The 19,440-nt window shown below is 35.5% G+C and overlaps 1 protein-coding gene across 2 annotated transcripts in view; it reads left to right on the top strand.

Moving 5' to 3' along the window:
• CSMD1 (CUB and Sushi multiple domains 1) overlaps nucleotides 1–19,440 on the top strand; it is a 1,103,023-nt gene that overhangs the window by 827,560 nt on the left and 256,023 nt on the right. For both annotated transcript variants that reach the window (XM_042017326.1, XM_042017325.1), the window contains exons 13-16: nucleotides 7,753–7,935; nucleotides 9,878–10,204; nucleotides 11,906–12,100; nucleotides 17,149–17,287. In XM_042017326.1, coding sequence (XP_041873260.1) covers nucleotides 7,753–7,935; nucleotides 9,878–10,204; nucleotides 11,906–12,100; nucleotides 17,149–17,287 — 844 coding nt within the window. The remainder of the gene's footprint in view (nucleotides 1–7,752; nucleotides 7,936–9,877; nucleotides 10,205–11,905; nucleotides 12,101–17,148; nucleotides 17,288–19,440) is intronic.

The following is a 19,440-nucleotide window of genomic DNA, read 5'->3' as shown; positions in this document are numbered from 1 at the left end:
AACCACGTTAACTACTGGTAATTATATTTTTGTCTTTCAACCATTTAGAAATAGTGTCTTATGTTCGCTGTTCCATTATTTTGCTTAGGATCAGTGTTGGCTTTACAATCCTTTTACAAATGATTTGCTAGTAGTAGCTCATTGATTTTCTTTCCAAACAACCACCATGTCTTTCTTGTCAGGACTTAAGATAATTTTAGGTAAAGATGTTTAAGGATATGCCATTGTAAAGGAAGATAAAGCATATAATTTTCCCAGTTTGAGGGGGCAAAATAGATACACAGGTATTTGTTTAATTCCTTGGTTCCTCTTCTCTCCAGTTTTTGGGACAGTTAATACATGTGACCTTGCTCAGTCATGTGGGACCTCCCTTGTTCTCCATAAGTACTTGAAGATAATTGGTAATAGTTCATTGACTGCTTCATTTTAAATACTGAATTTGATTAGCCCCTGTTCACTTGAATATGTCTACATTATCTAAAAGGTCCTTAAGCTGTTCTCTTCCTATTCTGCCCTTCTTTTAATTTTATTTAAACATTTTTTATCTAGATAAGAGGTTTTTTTCTCGAAAAGTGGAAGTGTTCTTCATCCTTCTTTCCTGCTAGCTATTTTTCTTTCTCTTAATTTTAATGACAATTTAATTCTACAATTTTTGTTACTGCCTTCTGCCTCATTCCATAGTTCACCTTTTCACAATATTCACTCTTATGTTATTCTGATAATTTCTGAGGCAGCTGCACTTCCTTTTTCCTGTACTTCCTATTTTCCATAACATTCTAAGTTGCTTTCCACAGGATAACTTTGTGCTTACTTTTGTTCAGGGCGCTGCTCAGCCCTTTGTATTGACAGGCACTTCTCTTTTTGGTAGTAAAGCAAGATGAACACTATAATTTGAACAATATCATGTTTCTTATCACAAAACATTGGAATAAAAATCTACAGTGAGACCAAAAGCATATTGATTCTTGACAATAATAGGTGTTTAGGGAAGTAATGGTGAATTATACAGTGATAGATCAAGAAAGAGAGTATTTTCTCTGTTTCCAGTGATGCATACCTCAAGTCCTTTTTTGTCTCTCAATAAGATTTTCTTCCATGTATTTGTCCAATAACTTTTTGAACACATGTATTTCACACACCCCCACCCAGAAAAAGGGATTTTCACTCTATTTAATTGGTCCTCACTTCCTCAGTAACTTTGATCTTTTGTTTTCCTCCTCTAGTTCTAATGTTGCCTTTTTTAAATGAAAGAGCAGAACTACATGTAAAATTCAACATGGAAATAAAATTTTTGAAGGTTTTTGTGTGAGGTCAGAGTACTATTCTCTGTTTTGTTCACTGTTCCTTTTCCAGTAGTTCTTACCATTTTCAATAGCTTACAGTTTCACAGAATTATTGTTAGTGTGCCAGAGCTTCTGTTCCTGAGTCCGATCTGTCAAATCAGAACCTATCATTGTGCCTGCAAACTCACAATAATGGGGTTTTTTTCCAGATTTATTTTTCTACAAATATTGATAATGAATTTCACATGCTATATCATTACATGGTTAGTAGGTGTCACACATTTTTTGCAACAAGTAACAAAAAGATTCTTCCTCATTGCTGTTCAGATTTGATCTGCATTTACCCCTGGACATGTAAAATTGATTGTAAACAAACCAATATTTTTTTTTCTGCATTTTGTGATAACATATTTAAGTACACAGTAAATATTAAACTTAAAGAAGTTTAATATTGTAAAGGTTTTTTTCTGCTTTATTGTTTTATTGCTTTCAAGGATTTTTTTATTATAAGAGACAATGCAATATGATGTCATTACTGCCAGTAAGTCACCCATATGCAACAGTAGTGAACTGTTAGCTTAAATTGACTTCCTAGAAAAGTTGTTGTTTTTTCATTGATCTGATTCTAAGGTCATGTTCGTATTTTTTATAATATTGATACAGAATGCAATAAGGTGGATGCAGCAAAAATTAATCTACTGGATATGATCTGTGGTCTTTTTTGATAACAGCAAGGACAAAACATTTCAGAGAAAATGTGAGAGTCTCTTAGAATGCTGCTGGGAACTATATGATCTGTGAAGGAGGCCTTCTATTTTTATACTTGGAGACTGATAATAAATTGCACTGTTAAATTTCTTTGAAGAAATTTACTGGAATAATGATAAAATCGTGATCATCTATAAAATTATCATGTAAGGCCATCCTCTTTTTAGCGGTAGGCCAACCTCATTTTAGATTTAATAGCCACTTTTAGAGTCGAATTATGTGCTATATGAAATATTTTTTCTATTAGTTTTGATTTACCATTTTCTTTTTCAGTAGTTGTTCCTATGTTCCATTGCAGGAATCATGTACATAATATCAATCCTTTATTTATGTCCTCTTCTGCAATCCTGAGCATCTCTCTAGCCCTTCTCTTTGTATAAGGTTTTGTTTGTATGAGTTTCTCCTTTGTGTTTTTAAACTGCATTAGGTATTATGTTTGTTAACACAGAGAGGCATGAGGAATAAGAGGAAAAAAAAAAAATCATCAGTTTTCTTGTATATGAAACATGAATTTCTGTGACCTCTCAGAGTTTAGATGTTAAACTCTCTTTTTTTTTTTTTTTTTTTTTGGGTGAATATATGCATGTGTCAGTTCACAGCTTCCCTTAATCTATCTTGATAATAGCTAAAATGATAATTATGAAATATTGTCAAATAATTAGTTTAGGTTTTAGAGCTATTGACTTCAACTTTCTGATAGAAACCTGAAGTTTATTTTATATCTCTTATTTGAAACAATTGATTTTTGCTCAACTCACATGCTTTTAAAACATATTTAGTTTAAATTGTATTTATACATCTGAGTTATTAATGCGTGAGATTATTATTTATACTCTTTAGCTTGTATCCAGATGCAGATTTAATGATTAATGATTCACTAATCATTTAAGCTAGAATATTGGATAGTGTGAATGAAAACACAACAACAGTAAGAATTTAATTTAAACTGTGTATTTGTAAACTAGAAACAAGTGGAAAGAAAAGAAATTACTCCTACCATGAGTAAGTTTGAGAGTGCAAAATCTTCTACTGTATGAATTATTTTATTATACATTTCAGATACCTGAGTCAAAGACTTTACATCAAAAAAGATTTGAATTGCAATGTGACACCTTTCAAATAGCAGTAATAATACATATTTAAATACTTAATATCACTTTTGAATTTCCATATTTCTTCATTTGAAAGAAAACAGAGCAACAGAAATGTCTTTCAATTAAACTCGGAGAGATATGATCTTAAGAGTCAGAAATCTAATCTTTTCATTCTTCTAACATTAAAGAAAGAATATTCCCTGAAACTGAGTAAATAGTTCTAGTTTACAAACAGGATGAAAAGGCTCTTTCCCCAGGCTATTGAAAGAGGTTACATGAAAGCCAAGAACAATTGCATAAGATCAATATTAATATTTTGGTATTTAAACATCAGAGAAAGCTGACGTTTTAATTTAAGCTTGAGAGTTTATGTGCAAACATCATGAAATTCACACAGCTCTAAGAACTCAGATCAAAAGAAGGCCAACATTGAATGAGTACACAGAATAATCCTAAAAGAACAGAGCTTTAATTGCCATGCTAAATAGGTTAGCATAGATCTTATTTTCATGTTTGTTATTTTAAGAACATTTTCTATCCCATAGGACTTTTCTAAGAGCTCAACATAACTTCAACCGAATTGGTCTGAAATGTTCTCTTTTTTAGCAAACTGATACAGAGCATCTTTGCAATTTATGAAACAGAATAATCGATGCATGTGTTGGAGCAATACGCACAATGCATCACGGCTGCATTCAGACATTTAAAAAAACTGTTCACTGACCAAATCAAAGAAGTGCAAGTCAAACAGGTACTGGAAAGGAAAATGAAGTAAAAACCTGTGCAAAATCCCAGAGGAGAGAAAATATTGGGAATCATTACATGCCTACTATTCTAGATCTAGTTATAAAGAAAGAGTATTCTGTATGTGTAAATACAAAACCATTAATTTTGCCTTCTCTGTCTTCCCTAAGTTTTGGGATGTAAATATATGTAATGGAAACATAGCTTTTGATTAAAGTGAGTCACAGAATCATTTAAGATCATTAATCCATCCATTAATCCAGTATTGCGAAGTCCACCACTAAATGATGTCCCTCAGTGCCACATCTACATATTTTTTAAATATTCAGCCACTTCCCTGAGCAGCCTGGTCCAATGCTTGATAACTCTTTCTGTGAAGACCTTAGAGCATCTTCCAGTACCTAAAGGGAGCCTTCAAGAGAGCTGCAGAGGGACTTGTTTCAACAGCATCTAGTGATAGGACAAGGGGGTGTGGCTTTAAGCTGAAGAGCTTTATATTTCCTCTTTTAGGAAGAAATTCTTTACTGTGAGGGTGATGAGGCACTGGAACAGGTTGCCCGGAGAAGTTGTGGATACCTCATCCCTGGGAGTATTCAAGGCCAGGCCAGATTTGAGGAACATGGGCCTAGTGGAAGGTATTCCTGTCCATGACAAAGGGGTTAGAACTAAAAGACCTTTAAGGCCTCTTCAAACCCAAATTCTGTGATCCTATGATAATTATATGAATTACAGTGAGTGTTTTCTGTCAGCCTGAATAACTTTTGACTAGAGTAGATTCCTGTTAGGGATACATATAGTATTCAGTTAAAGGTTTGTGATGATATAGATTCCTAGACCTGGATGGAATTTTTCAATCTTTTTATTATCAAAATGCAAATAAGACATCCTCAGAAGTATTTTATAAATCTGTCATGTTTGCTGGATTGTTTTTATGTTGAACAAACAAGCACAGACCCTGAAGGTTTAAATAGAAATAGAGTTAATACAATTAGTTTTGACATTTTTTATGAGTTATTTGGCTTTTCAATATAATTTGATTCAAAAATTCCTTCTATTGTGTTTGAGAGAGCCTGAAATTTATCATTAAATTGGTTATGAGACAGATTTTATTAAAACTTTATTTTTCCAAAGAATAAAGTATTTTTAAAAATGTTTGATCTGAAATTAGTGTTTATATTTTTAATATGTATAATTTTTTTGTGCATGCAAATAAGATATTTACAAATCCAAATTATATATCACCCCAAGAAAACTGGGCATTCTTGGATGAAGGGTGATATATTAAGCATAACAAAGTATTTGATTTGTCTCCTAAGTTTACATCGCATTCTTGCCTTCCTCACTAAGAGCTTGGATCTGAAAGCATACCGTACTAGTTTCCTGAAAAAAAAAAAAAAAAAAAAAAAAAAAAAAGGGAATTCTTAACCCACCAGAAACCTTAACTCATGGTAATTTCTGTTAAAAAGTTTTAGTTCACTGATCCATAGCCCTTTCCCATGGCTTGGATGCATAGCCTGAGAGTTAAAAAGTATCGTGATCTGTCTTCTATTTCAGTAAATTTATTACTTTGACATTTTTTTTTTTACTTCCTCTGTAGACTATGGAAAGAAACACCTGTTGCTGTCTTTTAAGGGATGAATCTTAAGCAATGCTTTTGCAAATCCCTGCAGAGAGTTTGGCTTCTGATGCTCCTGCCTAAGACAGAATTGCCCTGATTTTTGAGACAGAAAAGGTTTTTTGACAAAGAGTATGTAGCACATAAACATTTGGCAAAGAGTTTATGATCATTCTCACATGCTGGATTAGATATAGCTCTGCTGTCAGTGAGGGAGATGAATTTCTAAAATGTGATTAAAATGTATATTCTGATTTTCTGTAGCTCCCCATATTTTCATGTAGTATGTAAAGATGTGCATAGCTGAAAACACCCAGGTTTTCAGTGCTATTCTGTGAAAGTAGGAACAGGCAAGTGAAGCTACATTAAAGCATTCATATATGTAATTTTAAATCCTTATTTATAAATATTATTTATAAAATTGTTCCCCCAATATTTTATTGTGTTTATGTACTGGACATTTTGGAAAATGGTTTTTAATTTATACATTCTAACTTTCTGTTAAGACAAATTATTTAAATAAAATAATAATGGGTGCAAGAGACACAGCATCACCAGCAGGTCGAGTAACCTGTTATGTGAAATATGTGCCATACTTTTCTGAACGTCTGACAAGAATCTGCAAGTGACTGCTTTCAGGGTGTAAACATAGCAGATTGACTTCACATATCATAATTCTGCATCCTGTATCTTAAAATTTCACTGGACTCTGCCTAGCAGGCTGCTGCTCCCTGAGAGCTCAGCGAGGGTTTCCTAGGGCCACGTGATTGATCACATCCCGGAGTCCATTTCAGACAGCCCCACGACCTGGCTCTGCAGCCAGCAGTGTTACAACACAGTGGATGGTAAAGAAGGTAGAGAAGGGTCTCTCATGAGGGTTCGAGATGGCTTTAATCACATCTTGTCCTCACGATGTTCAGAGGTAGAGAGACAACGTGGTCTGGGTGTGGGGCGGTTTTGTCAGGGGCCCAAGGGCGGTCCCTGGGTGGGGTTGGGGTGCAGGAGCAAATAGGGAGAAACCGAGGGAGTGGCCAAGGCCAGGGAGGGAACAAGGGGAGCGTCTGAAATATGAAAAGCAATGGATTAACAGATCCCCACAGTCAAGGTATACACTTCTGCCAGGGTTTAACATTATTAGATTTAACAATATTTGACAGCAAACATTTCCAATGGTGTTAAATTATATTAATATTTAATACTATTCAGTGAGTTGAATTTTCTTGTTATCTTGAATGTTCCTGATTTCATACCTTGGACTGAACTGTAAAATATTTAAATACCAATAACTTTATCGCTACTTTAATTTAAATCAAATTTACATGATTTCATTGCATATGCAGCAACACAGTTTACAGAATCAGAAGTGCTTTCTTGTTATTTTTTCTGATCAAAGGCAAGTTAATTTTAAAAAATTGCTTTCAGTTTAATGGAAAAGAAATAGAGCCTTCATTTTCTGATGGGCAGCCATCTGTATAGTATTTTGTAAGATGATTCTACCACAGGCAATTGATATTTACATTCTATTTCCTGACACTTATAGTATTCATAAATTTCATAAGAATTGAATTTTTTATAGCCTTATCTTGTTTATGTAGATTTGAGATCTTAAAATTAATTAAGAAACAGAGGTTCTAGAGAATATCTTGAAGAATAATTCAAAATGTTAATTTATTTTTGGCATAACTGAATGCAGCTGGGAAAAATGTGGCTCTAATTTGAAGTATGAGATTAAGAAATAATTCCTCAGTTTTGTTTTTATTATACTTTAGTTATTTTAAACTGAAATCCATTGACTCTATCAGTAAATTATATACTTTTAATCATATTGTTAATAGACTTATAAATGGAATTTCAGATGTGAGAGTTAAAAGATTCTTTAGTACGAGTACTTCATTGCCAGAAAAATGATCTACACATCTGTCTCCATGGGTAGGATGGAGACTGTGGCTTTATAATTTTGCCTTCAAATAGGCTGTAATTCAGTGCAGTCGTGCCGTTAAACGTAAGTATTTTGTTATTTTCAGCAGTGCAGCAATGCAGGTATTGAAGCTATTAGCTTGTGAAAGGACTTTAGATCCTAAGTCATCTTTGAGGCAGTTTTACAGCATTTTCCTCTAGTTCATTTTCAGCTGTAAATATTAGTTTAATGTATAATGCCAAATATTTTGAAAGTACTTCTGATACTGACATATAAATTGATTGCAAATATATTTTCCTTATTACTGCATTTGAATTTTTCTATATTCAGAAATAGAGAAAGGAGGTTGTGGAGACCCTGGAATTCCATCATATGGGAAAAGGACTGGCAGCAGTTTTCTGCATGGAGACACACTTACCTTTGAATGTCAAGCAGCTTTTGAACTGGTGGGAGAGAGAACGATTACATGTCAACAGAATAACCAGTGGTCTGGCAACAAACCCAGCTGTGTTTGTAAGAATTATTATATTTTTTTCTGTATTATTTACCTGACCTTAACCTCTCACATTTCTTAACATCTGTGACTAACCAACAGGAAAATATTTCAATACTTCATACTTTTTCAGTCATGGTTTGTTTTTTTTTCAATTGACTCAGTAGCTCATTTGTGGGGAACACCACACAGGCCTGTTTTTAGAATGTTCTTTCCCCTCCTTTTATATTTAATTACACCACTTAACACTCTTAATGTAAATGTGTGTTGAATTAGACTCTAAATGAGCAATTCCAAATAGCAGATAAGTGTTCAAAAGGACTCTGTGGCACATACACATTTCATTCTGGCAGTGCAAAACAGCCTGCAAAGCAACATAAGAAAAGATTGGGATTTCGGGGTTTTTTTAATGGTGATATACCACAGAGGTGTGAAAATTAATATAAAGAAGTTAAGAATATCAACTACTGGAAAAGGTTAGGTAAGGTTATTAGCTGTGATTTTTGTTTTTAAAAAAAAATACATTTGTTGTTAAAAGAGGGTTGTTGGTTGGGGTTTTTTGGTTTTTTTGGGGGGGGGAAGGTTAGTTGGTTTTTTGGGAATTTTTTTGTTTGTTTTTTGGGGGGTTTTTTTGTTGTGGTTTTTTTAAATTTATTTTTTATTTTGTTTTGTTTGTTTGCTTGTGTCGGTTTATTTATTTATTTATTGGGGTTTTATTTGGGTTGGGTTTCTTGCTTTTCTTTTTTTTCCTTTCTGATAAAATAGAGCAAATCTTTCAAGTACACAGGTGTATTAGGCACTTCAGTTTTCCAGATCATGTTAAATTTCCCTATAAAGAATCTTACAATTCAGTACTGTATTTGATAACCATAACAATCATTGTGAGGTGTCCTGTTCTATTTGGGCATGTATGTATTTGGAAGCTGTGTTCGTACAGGACTTAACAAGCTGAGCAAGATTGCTGTGCACCGGAACAATTCTCAATATGCCTTGCAATGCTGAAATGTGTCTAAGCATGTAAAGCCTAGACACAGAGACAGTTCAGCTGCAATGCCCTCTGAAGACAGAAGTTGTGTTTCTTCATGGTGCTGTATTGCATTGGGTTGCTGCATCAGTTTTTGTTAACAATGTAGAATATTTTACTGTGCTCCAGTGTTACATCTGCACATGCCCTATGAAAGAGCATGGAATCTGTAACATCTATTTACATACAGTGAGTTCAGTCTGACACATTTGAAGAGCTAAATAATGGTTATCCTTTGTGTTGACTAATATGCAGTGAGTCTTCCTCTTTCTGAATATACTGTACTTCTGACTACACTACCAGTCACAAGGTCATGACTCTGAAACCAGTAAGGCAATGTCTTGATGAAAATTGGCTCAAAAGAGTCAAAAAGGATGATAGCTATGAATCATTTTTGGTTTTGCTCTATACCATCAATGGGAAACTAGGGTAAAATAAGTTCAGACTATATACACTTAAGATTTTTTGTTTCAGTCACATCTGAATTTCTTCTGTTATTTACATCAGTATGAACTTTGTATACTACAGAAAAAACTGGCACTTGTGCTTGATTTTTTTTTTTGATTGTTAAATACAGTTTAATGCATATTTGGAAAAACATCATTTCAATTTGGAGGTCGCATTTTCATTTTAGAACAAACCTGCCAATTTTTGCAAATTCTGATGCATCGAGCATTACTTTTGCTTTCATTGGTATTCACTACATCCTAATCTCTTGCGGGCCCTGCTGCAGTCACTTGGATTCACTTGGGAAAAAGAAAATATGTTATATTGGAGAAATGTTCTGAAAACGTTAAATGTTTTCTGCTTGCACGTGTGGTAGTTTTGACATCCAGGCTTCAAAAGCATCCTTTGCCGCAAGAACAAAAAAAATAAAAGGCAAGCATTTATAAAGTTTGTGGATAGTATTTTGAGAATCTTATTGTTCTTTCCTTTAGTTTCATGTTTCTTCAACTTCACCGCACCATCTGGAATTATTCTTTCTCCAAATTATCCTGAGGAATATGGGAACAATATGAACTGTGTTTGGTTAATTATCTCAGAGCCAGGAAGCAGAATCCATCTGATTTTCAACGACTTTGATGTAGAACCTCAATTTGACTACCTTACAGTCAAAGATGATGGGATTTCAGATTTACCACCTCTTGGCACATTTTCTGGCAATGAGGTCCCTTCTCAATTGGCTAGTAGTGGGCACATAGTAAGACTTGAATTTCAGTCAGATCACTCTACCACTGGAAGAGGATTTAATATCACTTACACAAGTAAGAATTTCTTTTTTTATTTTATGCCTAGTTTTATGCTTTCTTCATAATAACTAAAATAAAAAACATATTTATGTTTCTAACACAGAAGTAAATTGTCCTGCTTGTATAATTGCATAATTTTTCCTTGTATTCATTAGCTTACCTGAATCCCTATCATTTATTTATTTTAAGTGTGATAGTGCTGAGGAATTCTGTTCATTATTTGTCTTTTTTGTTAATATTGCATTAATGAAGAGCACATAACTGAAGTCCAGAGCATTCAGATCAAATTATCCAGTGCAGGTAATTTAATATACTTCTCAATGGAACCATCAGGAATAAGTTCATAAAGGTATTAATCTTAGTTCCCAAATATTGAGGTGTTAATCTAAAAGGCATAAAAGTATAAAAAATTAACTAAGATATCAATGCAAATAAATAGTTCTGGGAACCTGCTTTGCTTTTGTATGTTTTTTTCTAGTTGAATGGTGTGGAATCTAAGAATACAGACCCCTAAGAATACAGATCTCTTTTCTGCATTACACATAATATTTACACTGTGGTTTTTCTAGTGTCTAGAACACAGCTGAACTGATGCAGAAGTCTTCCCTGTAAGAGTACACTAATTTAAAATCATTCTTCTATCTGACTACTGTCCCTTTAGGAATTTTAAGGATGCACTCCCTTTGAGAAGGCAAATCTCAAATGTATGAAATTTAGTTGCAACTGGGAAACCAGTTCAAAAGTTGTTAAATGTGGACCTACAGGCCATATGCAAATACAGAGCTACTGAGAAAATAAGTCTCTCCTGTTTGGGCAACCAGGCTAAGAAATATCTGGCTACAGATGGCCCTGTGTTTTGTTTATATAAAAATGTTTTACTAAACAGTACTCTCAATAGAAGACTCCGGTAACAGCATTGTCATGTAGAAAACATTTTTACCTTTGCTGTAGATTGCTAACTCTTCTGAAAGTTTTATGAGTCATTCAAAGACGCTACTTGAAGAAATTATCTTCTAAGGTTATGGAAGTTAATTGACAATAAAGATGTCTTTGAGACCTTTTGTACTATTTCTATGTTGTGTCAATTAAAACAATAGTGTTTGTGGCTAAGGTGTTTTCTTGCATTATTTAGAACGATTCCCCACATAAAGCTGGAATTCATTGATTTAAATCTTTTTTAAGTTTTAGATGCCTAAATTGGTCTTTTGCTTTTATAGGAAGGGATAATTTTTGTCCTTTGAAAAATGGCAGGAAATAAAAAGGGGAGGCCATTTCCTCTTGTTTTATCACTTGGTACCTGTGAGAAGAGACCAATACCCACTTTACTACAACCTCCTTTCAAGAAAGCCTCCCTTTCTTCGGGTTAAACAACCCCAATACCCTTGTGCTAGAGACAAAACAGATGGATTTTGACCAGAGGAAACTTCAGGCAAATGGTTCTTGAGTATCTAAGCCACACATACCTAAAAAACCTCTGAATTACAGCTATGTTGGATGTGTGTGAATGTCATTGGATTTGAAGCTGACTTTTTATTGAGAAATATTCTATACTTTGAATTATATACTACTATGTATGCGTTATATATTATAATATTACAACTGAAATATTATTCTCCTCCTTCTCCAAAGAAAAAGACACAAAGTTTAAAGGGGTGGTTGTTATTATTGCTATTATTGTTGGTTTTATTACTAGTATTATTACTATGTTTTTATCAGCCTTTGGTCAGAATGAGTGCCACGATCCAGGCATTCCTATAAATGGGAGGCGCTTTGGAGACAGATTCCTTCTGGGAAGTTCTGTTTCCTTTCACTGTGATGATGGCTTCGTGAAGACTCAAGGCTCTGAATCTATAACCTGTATTATGCAAGATGGAAATGTAGTATGGAGCTCCACTGTCCCACGTTGTGAAGGTAAGGGCACAGTCTTTACTTTGCACCTACAGTTTGAATAATGACACTACTTAAATTTGGCTTAGTTTTTATATTTTGCACATAAATAAGACTTCTTTGCCTGAAGTTATTCATTCATCTTAACACTCTTCCAGTCAAATGAGAGCCCAGTAATAGAAACAGGATACCCTGCTTTTGTATTCTTGGAATAAATTAGCATTCTAAAAACCTGATTGCTATTGTTTTCAAGTTCTGATTGTCACCATCATTACTTGGTTGTGAATTATAACTGCTGTAATAGTTTTGGCTGTAGCACACTGAAGAACATAATTATCTACCTCAAAGTAACTAAAGCTTCTATTTAAAAGTCTTTTTTGAAAATTTACCCCTTTAACTTTCTCAAAAGGAAAGTATGCCTGAATTTCTGTGTGTAATATTATAACCTGCAGTACACTTACTCCTGAGAAATATAGTGAAAACCAGAGCTATGTTTAATATACATGATATTCCAAACAAATTCCAAATTTATTTGCTTGTTCTTTCCTTGGTGAATAAACAGACTAAGATGATCTCTACTTAGGTTTAAATCTCTCTTTAGAATGAAACACAGTAAGAAGAATTCCTTGATGCTTAACAGGGATGGGTCCTAAAGGCAAGGCAGATGAGTACATTTAATAAATGATTAACATATATTTTTTAAAAATAATTTTCAAAATTTTTAACTTTTATTAAACAATAGATACATAGACTCCAAATTAAAAGATTTTTTTGGGGGGGTGGGGAGAAACTAATCCAAACCTTCTAATTGGTATAAATCTCACATTTCCAATAATTTCAGTGTCATTGCAATTACTTAAGGATCTGGATCATATCACTTTCATGGTTTTTGTTATTTGGGCAATTTGAGAACTCAGTTCTCATAAGACTGTGCATTTCAGAAAATTTAGAAATACTGAAGACTCCCCTCCCACGTCTGCAGTCTGTTAGAAGAAGTGTATGTGAACCTAGATGTTGTACTACCAAGATGTCTTATCCTGATTAAAGCACGTTACACAGTGGAACAGGGTTTTTCTTTTATTCTTAGACCAAACCCAGCCCACTCCAAAGCAGGGAGTAGGGTGGTTTTTTTCATCAGAAGATTTTATTCTCATTTTGAAACTCTAGATACGATTGTTAAAGTATTCAATTTAATCTTTGTGTAATTTTATTTTTGCAAACACATAGGTAAAGGACCCAAGATTAGCACTTTGAAGGAAAAAAAGAGAGATAAAAAATTAATTTCTGAAATTACTTTTTCAGAAAATACATAGGTACCACTCAGCCTTTCTTTGAACCTTGTAGAATGTTTACTCAGTTTTTATTGAGGAAAGGATTAAACTAAGAGACTGATTTGAAGTTGGTTTTTTTTTTTTTTTTTTCTCTTTGTTCCTTTTATAGAAGGAAGTAGTTGCATTCAGGGTATGTTCTTTTCTGATGTGGATTCTCTTGATAGTTGAAGGAGTTTCTGGACTTGGATTATAGTATGGACTAAGCATCCTAAGCATGATTTAGTTTGCTTCTAGTTTATTACCACAGGCCTGGGCCCTAGGGTATATCACCATGTCCCGCAGCCATAGGGAGGAGGAGGAGAGAAGATCCAGCAGGCAGGAATTGTGCAGCAAGATTGATTTATTTGATTATTTTACAAACTCTTTTATAGACTTTTTTCTTCATAGTCTAATTGGACAAAGGACCAGCCACCCCTTGGGGGTGATTGGCTAAAATCCTAAAACATCCATTGTCAAAATATTTTTCTACTATACCATAAACAAGACTTTCCAAGTTTGCAGGTGGCTTGGTTGTTTACATACTCCGCTACCTCTTCTGTGAGAGAGAAAAGTCTCTCATGGACTTAGAAAATAGCAAGAAAATCCTTGCTAGCAGCATTTTTGTATCTACACTAGTTGTCTGAGATTTCTGAACAACTGTTACTTTTTTGTTGTTGCTCTTCTTTGTGTCTTTGTATACATAACACTCTATAAGCAGCACCTGAAATACTTGAAGTAAATGATGTACATGAAGTGTTATAGTTAGTTGAGGATCAACAGTCTTATGATTGTTCTTGTTAATAATATGACGAAATTTAATTTTAAAAAATACTATGGAATAAATTTATTTCTTCATTAACTATACACATTTAAGGTAAATGCCATTTTACTGGCCTTTCATTTTGCTTCAAAGAAAATTTGGTGTGTTTCAGGATTTGTGGGTTGCTTTTATTTCCCACTCAAATCTGGAAAAAATTCCTAGAGACAAGGGCTAGTCATAAGTGAAATCAAAAAACCTCTCCGATTAGTTTTTTTGTGTTGTTAAAAACATTGAAACAAAACTAGACATATTAATTTACAACTCACAAGTTCATGTTGCCATCCGTTTCTATATGGCATAATAGGGTTTTTTTGTCACTGCTTAGAGAACTAGAAGAAAACTAGCAAGATTTCCTGCACTGAAATATGGAATTTTCTGATAATGATACCGTTGACTACTTCTATGAGGACAATACAAAGGATACTAAGATAAAATTACCTGACCTTGAAAGTGTTCCTGTTAAACTGTGCCATAGCCTTTAGTAAAGCATAACATCTCAAAGCCCTGTGCTCTGACAGCTTAAATTTTTAAGGGACTCATGTTTTCCTAAATTTGTTCTGTCATTTCTGCTGTTGTTTAATCCTGCTCCAAAGTCCTTTGGTTTTGCTGCGAAAAATGCTCCCTGTCTAGCCCTCTTATTTTCATAGCCCTCTTGCAATACATTCTTTTTAACTTTTTATGGAGGAGGATCAGGTCAGAGAACATTTAAACAAATTTGATATACAGGAATGGGCCTGATTGGATGCAGCCAAGAATTCTGAAGAAGCCATCCAATGACATTGCAAGGTCATTCAATATCTTGGGAAGCTGATTTAAACCAGGGAAATCCCTGAGGACAAGAAGAAATCAAATTCCAATCTTGAAGAATGGAAAGAGGGAAGATCTGAAGAGCTACAGGTCTCATCTCTATCACTGGGAAAGGTGATGCAACAATATTCCTTGAAACCATTTCCGAATCATATTCTGTAGTTTAAACTCAGCTGGAATTTAAGCCCCATGCAGCTGGCTCCCTTCCCCTCCACTCCCACCTGTGAGAGGAAGACGAAAGGCAGATATTCTGAGTTAAGAACAATTTACTGAAAACAATAATGAGATAAGACAGAACAACAATATTAATAACAAAAGTATTCAAGAGAGGGTGATTCATATACAAAAAAGTGCTCACCGACTCCCTGACTGACCAACCAACCCAACCAGGCTCCTGGTGTGCGTGGCCACGGAGACAAAGACAAAATGCCCCCCCAGAGCCTCCCACTCATGTTTTTCCTCCCCCCGATGTCACACTCGCTTCTTGGAAGTGAAGTCCCTGAACTCTGACCCTGGAGATGGTGTGAGTGGTACAGAATAACAGCCCAGGTGTGCCTGCACAGCTCCAAATTCTGCCCCCTCAGGGCTACTGCGAGAAAAGCAACTCTGTCCAAGACAAAAGTAGGACAGAATGAAGAAAACTATGGTGACTGGGACTAATCAACACAGATTTATGAAGAGGAAATCATGCCTGACCAACCTAATTGCCTTCTGTGTTGAGATGAGCTGTCTGATGGATCAAGGGAGAGTAATGTATATTCAGTTTTAGTAATGCGTTTGGCACTGTGTCATGCAAAATTCTCAATGACAAATTGATGAAGTAGGGACTAGAGAAGTGAACAGTGAAATGGACTGAAAACTGACTGAACTATTTGGCTCATAGAATTGTAGTCAGTGTCACAAGGTCCAATTGGAGGTTAATTCATAGTGGTGTAGCCCAGGGCTCAATCCCCTATCCAATACTGTTTAAAATCTTCAGTAGCGAACTGAATGCTGAGGCAGAGTGTACTCTGAACAAGTCTGCAGATGATGTAAAACTGGGGCGAGTGGCTGGTGTACCAGATGTTTGTGCTGCTGTTCACAGGGACCTTGGAAGAGAGGCAGGAGAACTGGGCTGAGAATAAATGACACATCTTTCCCATCTATTCAGCATTGATGAGGCTATGTCGGGAGCACTGTGTGCACTCCTGGGATCCATAGTATAAGAAAAATGTGGACATACTGCAGTGAGTCCAGTGAAGGGTCACAAGGATGATTAAGGACTTGGAGCATCTGTCATACAGGAAGAGGTTGAAAGAAATGCGCTTGTCTTGACTGGAGAAGGAAAGGCTCAGGACTCAAGAGAGATCTTGTCTATATATATAGATAACTAATGGGATGGTTTAAAGAAGGTGGACCTAGACTCTCCTCAGTGGTGTAAAATCACCAGACAAGAGGCAGTGAACAGAATATGTGGAAACAGAAAAAATGTTTAAACAGAAATACGTGGATTTCTGTTTAAACATAAGAAAAAACTTGCACTGTGAGAGTGATCAAACATTGAAACAGATTGCCCAGAAAGTCTGGGGAGTGTCTGACTTTGGAGAGAAGGCATGATCCTGACTGGACATGGTTCTGTGCCATCTGTTGTATTGAGCAGGAAATAGACTAGATGGTTTCCAGACATCTCTTACAACTTAAATCATTTTATGATTCAACAGAATATTTACAACTGCCAGTTTCACTGAGCTCAGTGATTACTCAAAAAGGTGGCACAGTACAACAGTAATAATTACTTGGAACAATTTGTCTGATGTTTCCATGTAAATATGGAATCATACTGGATCTAAATGTGATGAGACAGTATAATTTTTTAACAAGATACTGTGCTTTTCAACAGAAGGAAGCCTGGCAGACCCAAGTGCCATGCTCTGTGTGTTAAAATATATACAGAGTAATAAGTCTAGATAAGATACATTGCAGACCTTATGAGTCTGAAGAAAACAAAGTGCTCATAACACTGTGTTAAGCTATTAAAACTATATTAAACTTATTTTTCGATGCATTTTAATTTGATTTTTTGCAATTTCTTTGACTATGTAATATATTAGAAATACTGGGTATATTGTAAGTATACATGGGTTTTTTTCTTTCAGCACCATGTGGTGGACATTTGACAGCATCAAATGGTGTTATCTTGCCACCAGGGTGGCCAGGATACTACAAGGACTCACTTAATTGTGAATGGGTGATTGAAGCAAGACCAGGACATTCCATTAAGATCACTTTTGACAGGTGAGAATCATAAAGTCAAACAAGAAGTAAGGTCTGAACATAAATATTTTACCAAACCACAAACATGGACTTCATTACAGTACTCACAACACTATTCCTTCAAGTAGGCAATTAAAGTTTTCTAATGTATTTACATTGCCTTTATTATAAGACTGGAGAGGCTGGAGAGGAGCCCTGTGGAAAGAGATCTGGGAAACTGGGTTAATGGCATGTTGAATATGAGTCAAAACTGCACCCTGGAAGCTGAAAAGACAACCATCTTCTGGGGTGTATCAAACACAGCAAAGCTACCTGGTCAAGGGAGGTGACTGTCCTGCTCTGCAGTTCTTTGCTGTGGCATTACCTTGAGTACTGCATGCAGTTTTGGGTGTCTCATTGTAAGAAAAATACCAAACTATTAGTGTGTGTGAAGAGGATGACCAAAATGGTGAGAGGTCTCAAGGGCAAGACTTAAAGAGAAGTGGCTGAGGTCACTTGGTTAATTAATCTTGGAGAAGGCTCAGGGATGACCTCTCGACAGTCTGCAGTTTAGGGGGGCAGTGGAGTGGGAGGTGCTGATCTCCTCTCTCTGGTGACCAGCAGTAGGACAAGAGGAAATGAAATTACGCTGTGTCAGGGGAAGTTAAGTTTGAACATTAAGGAAAGGTCCTTCACTGAGAGGGTGGTCAGTCATTGGAACAAACTCACAAGGGAAATGGTGATGGCACACAGCCTGTCAGTGTTCAATGAGTGTCCTCCAGACACTCTTAGCCATATAGTTTTGTTTTAGGTAGTCCTGTGAGAAGAAAGGTTTACTCAGATACAGGTGGGAATGCCCAAGTACCTCCCCTGGGATGGGGAGTTTCACACTGGATGATGTGGATAATAATGTGGATTACGGGACACTTCCAGAGTCTTTGAGGACTTCTAAGACAATATAGCTGCCTATCAGGTCAGTGCAGTTGAGCCAGTTACGGCCCATCTGCAGAGATTAACACCCTCGGGCTGTATGTGAATGCCCCGTATATCCGGGACAGGGGAGTTATCACAGCTCAGTTCACTGAGTATGGACAAAGATACCACACCCGCCTCACAGGGTTTGTCTCTTTCATTATCTCCCTCAAGACTCATCTGTAGCCTGAGGTGGTGGGTCTGCACCTGGGTGGTTACTTTGCACATCAGCAGCTTGACCCCGGAAAGTTTGATCTTCTAGTATCACTTGTAGATACATTCTGTTTCCCAGACCTGGGGTGATTGGACAAGAGTACCCCCTTTATCTTACCTCAAGTTCTCATCACAGTCTAAATTCCAGTTAGTAGACATATTTGGGGAGGCGTGGGCTTTGGTGGTTGCAGATGAACAGCTGCTTCTTTGCAGTTTGCTGTAGCAGGCAAAAGTCCTCCAATGATTTTAACAATGTTTAAGCCAATAACCATTTTGTCTCTCACATCTGGGTCTTCAAAATGCACATCTTGTATCTTGCATTTCACGCTGCAAAGAGCTATTGAAAGACTAAGAATCATTTTAATACAATGGACATTACATGGATAAAAACTAACAGCTGATAAAAGTCTCACAGTGAAATTTTGGGTTTTCTATAGAGATCTCTACTATGTTCAAAACGGTTCAGCATATACAAAAATGATCTTAAAATGGAGCAAATTAGACTAATAATACTAAGCTCTCCAGGATATTAAAAACAAGGTATGACTGATGATTTGCTGAAGATTCTCACAAGACTGGATGTATGGGCAACCACATTGCAGGTAGATTAAATAAATGCAAATTGAATCATACATATATAAAAAAAATACTATCTTGCCAGATAAAACAACATATTTTGAACTTACACTGGTCAATGAGCTGCTAAAATTCTGGTAACTGTCAAGAGATCAGAATGAAAACTAACACATAAATAGAAGATTCTTGTAAACATGATTCGGGGCACAATATGTAATGTAGGGGAGAATATTAAAATAGGTTGTATATTGTTTACCATATCCTTTTCTAGTCCTGATTTGTATTGTTATTATAAAGACATTAAGATTGGCAACAAAGGAGATAATGACAAATAGCAAAGAAAAATGGGAACTGTTTATAAACAGTTTTTATAAAATTATCATGTTACTTCTTACAACAACTAAAGGTTCTTTGCTTCCATTGTATTTGGCAGG

Source organism: Corvus kubaryi, unplaced genomic scaffold (genome assembly GCF_017639235.1).
Source record: "Corvus kubaryi isolate FWS band 111438036 unplaced genomic scaffold, C.kubaryi_AGA036_p1.0 split3-73, whole genome shotgun sequence".
Taxonomy (NCBI): Eukaryota; Metazoa; Chordata; class Aves; order Passeriformes; family Corvidae; genus Corvus; species Corvus kubaryi.
This window is presented reverse-complemented; position numbering and strand designations above follow the sequence as displayed.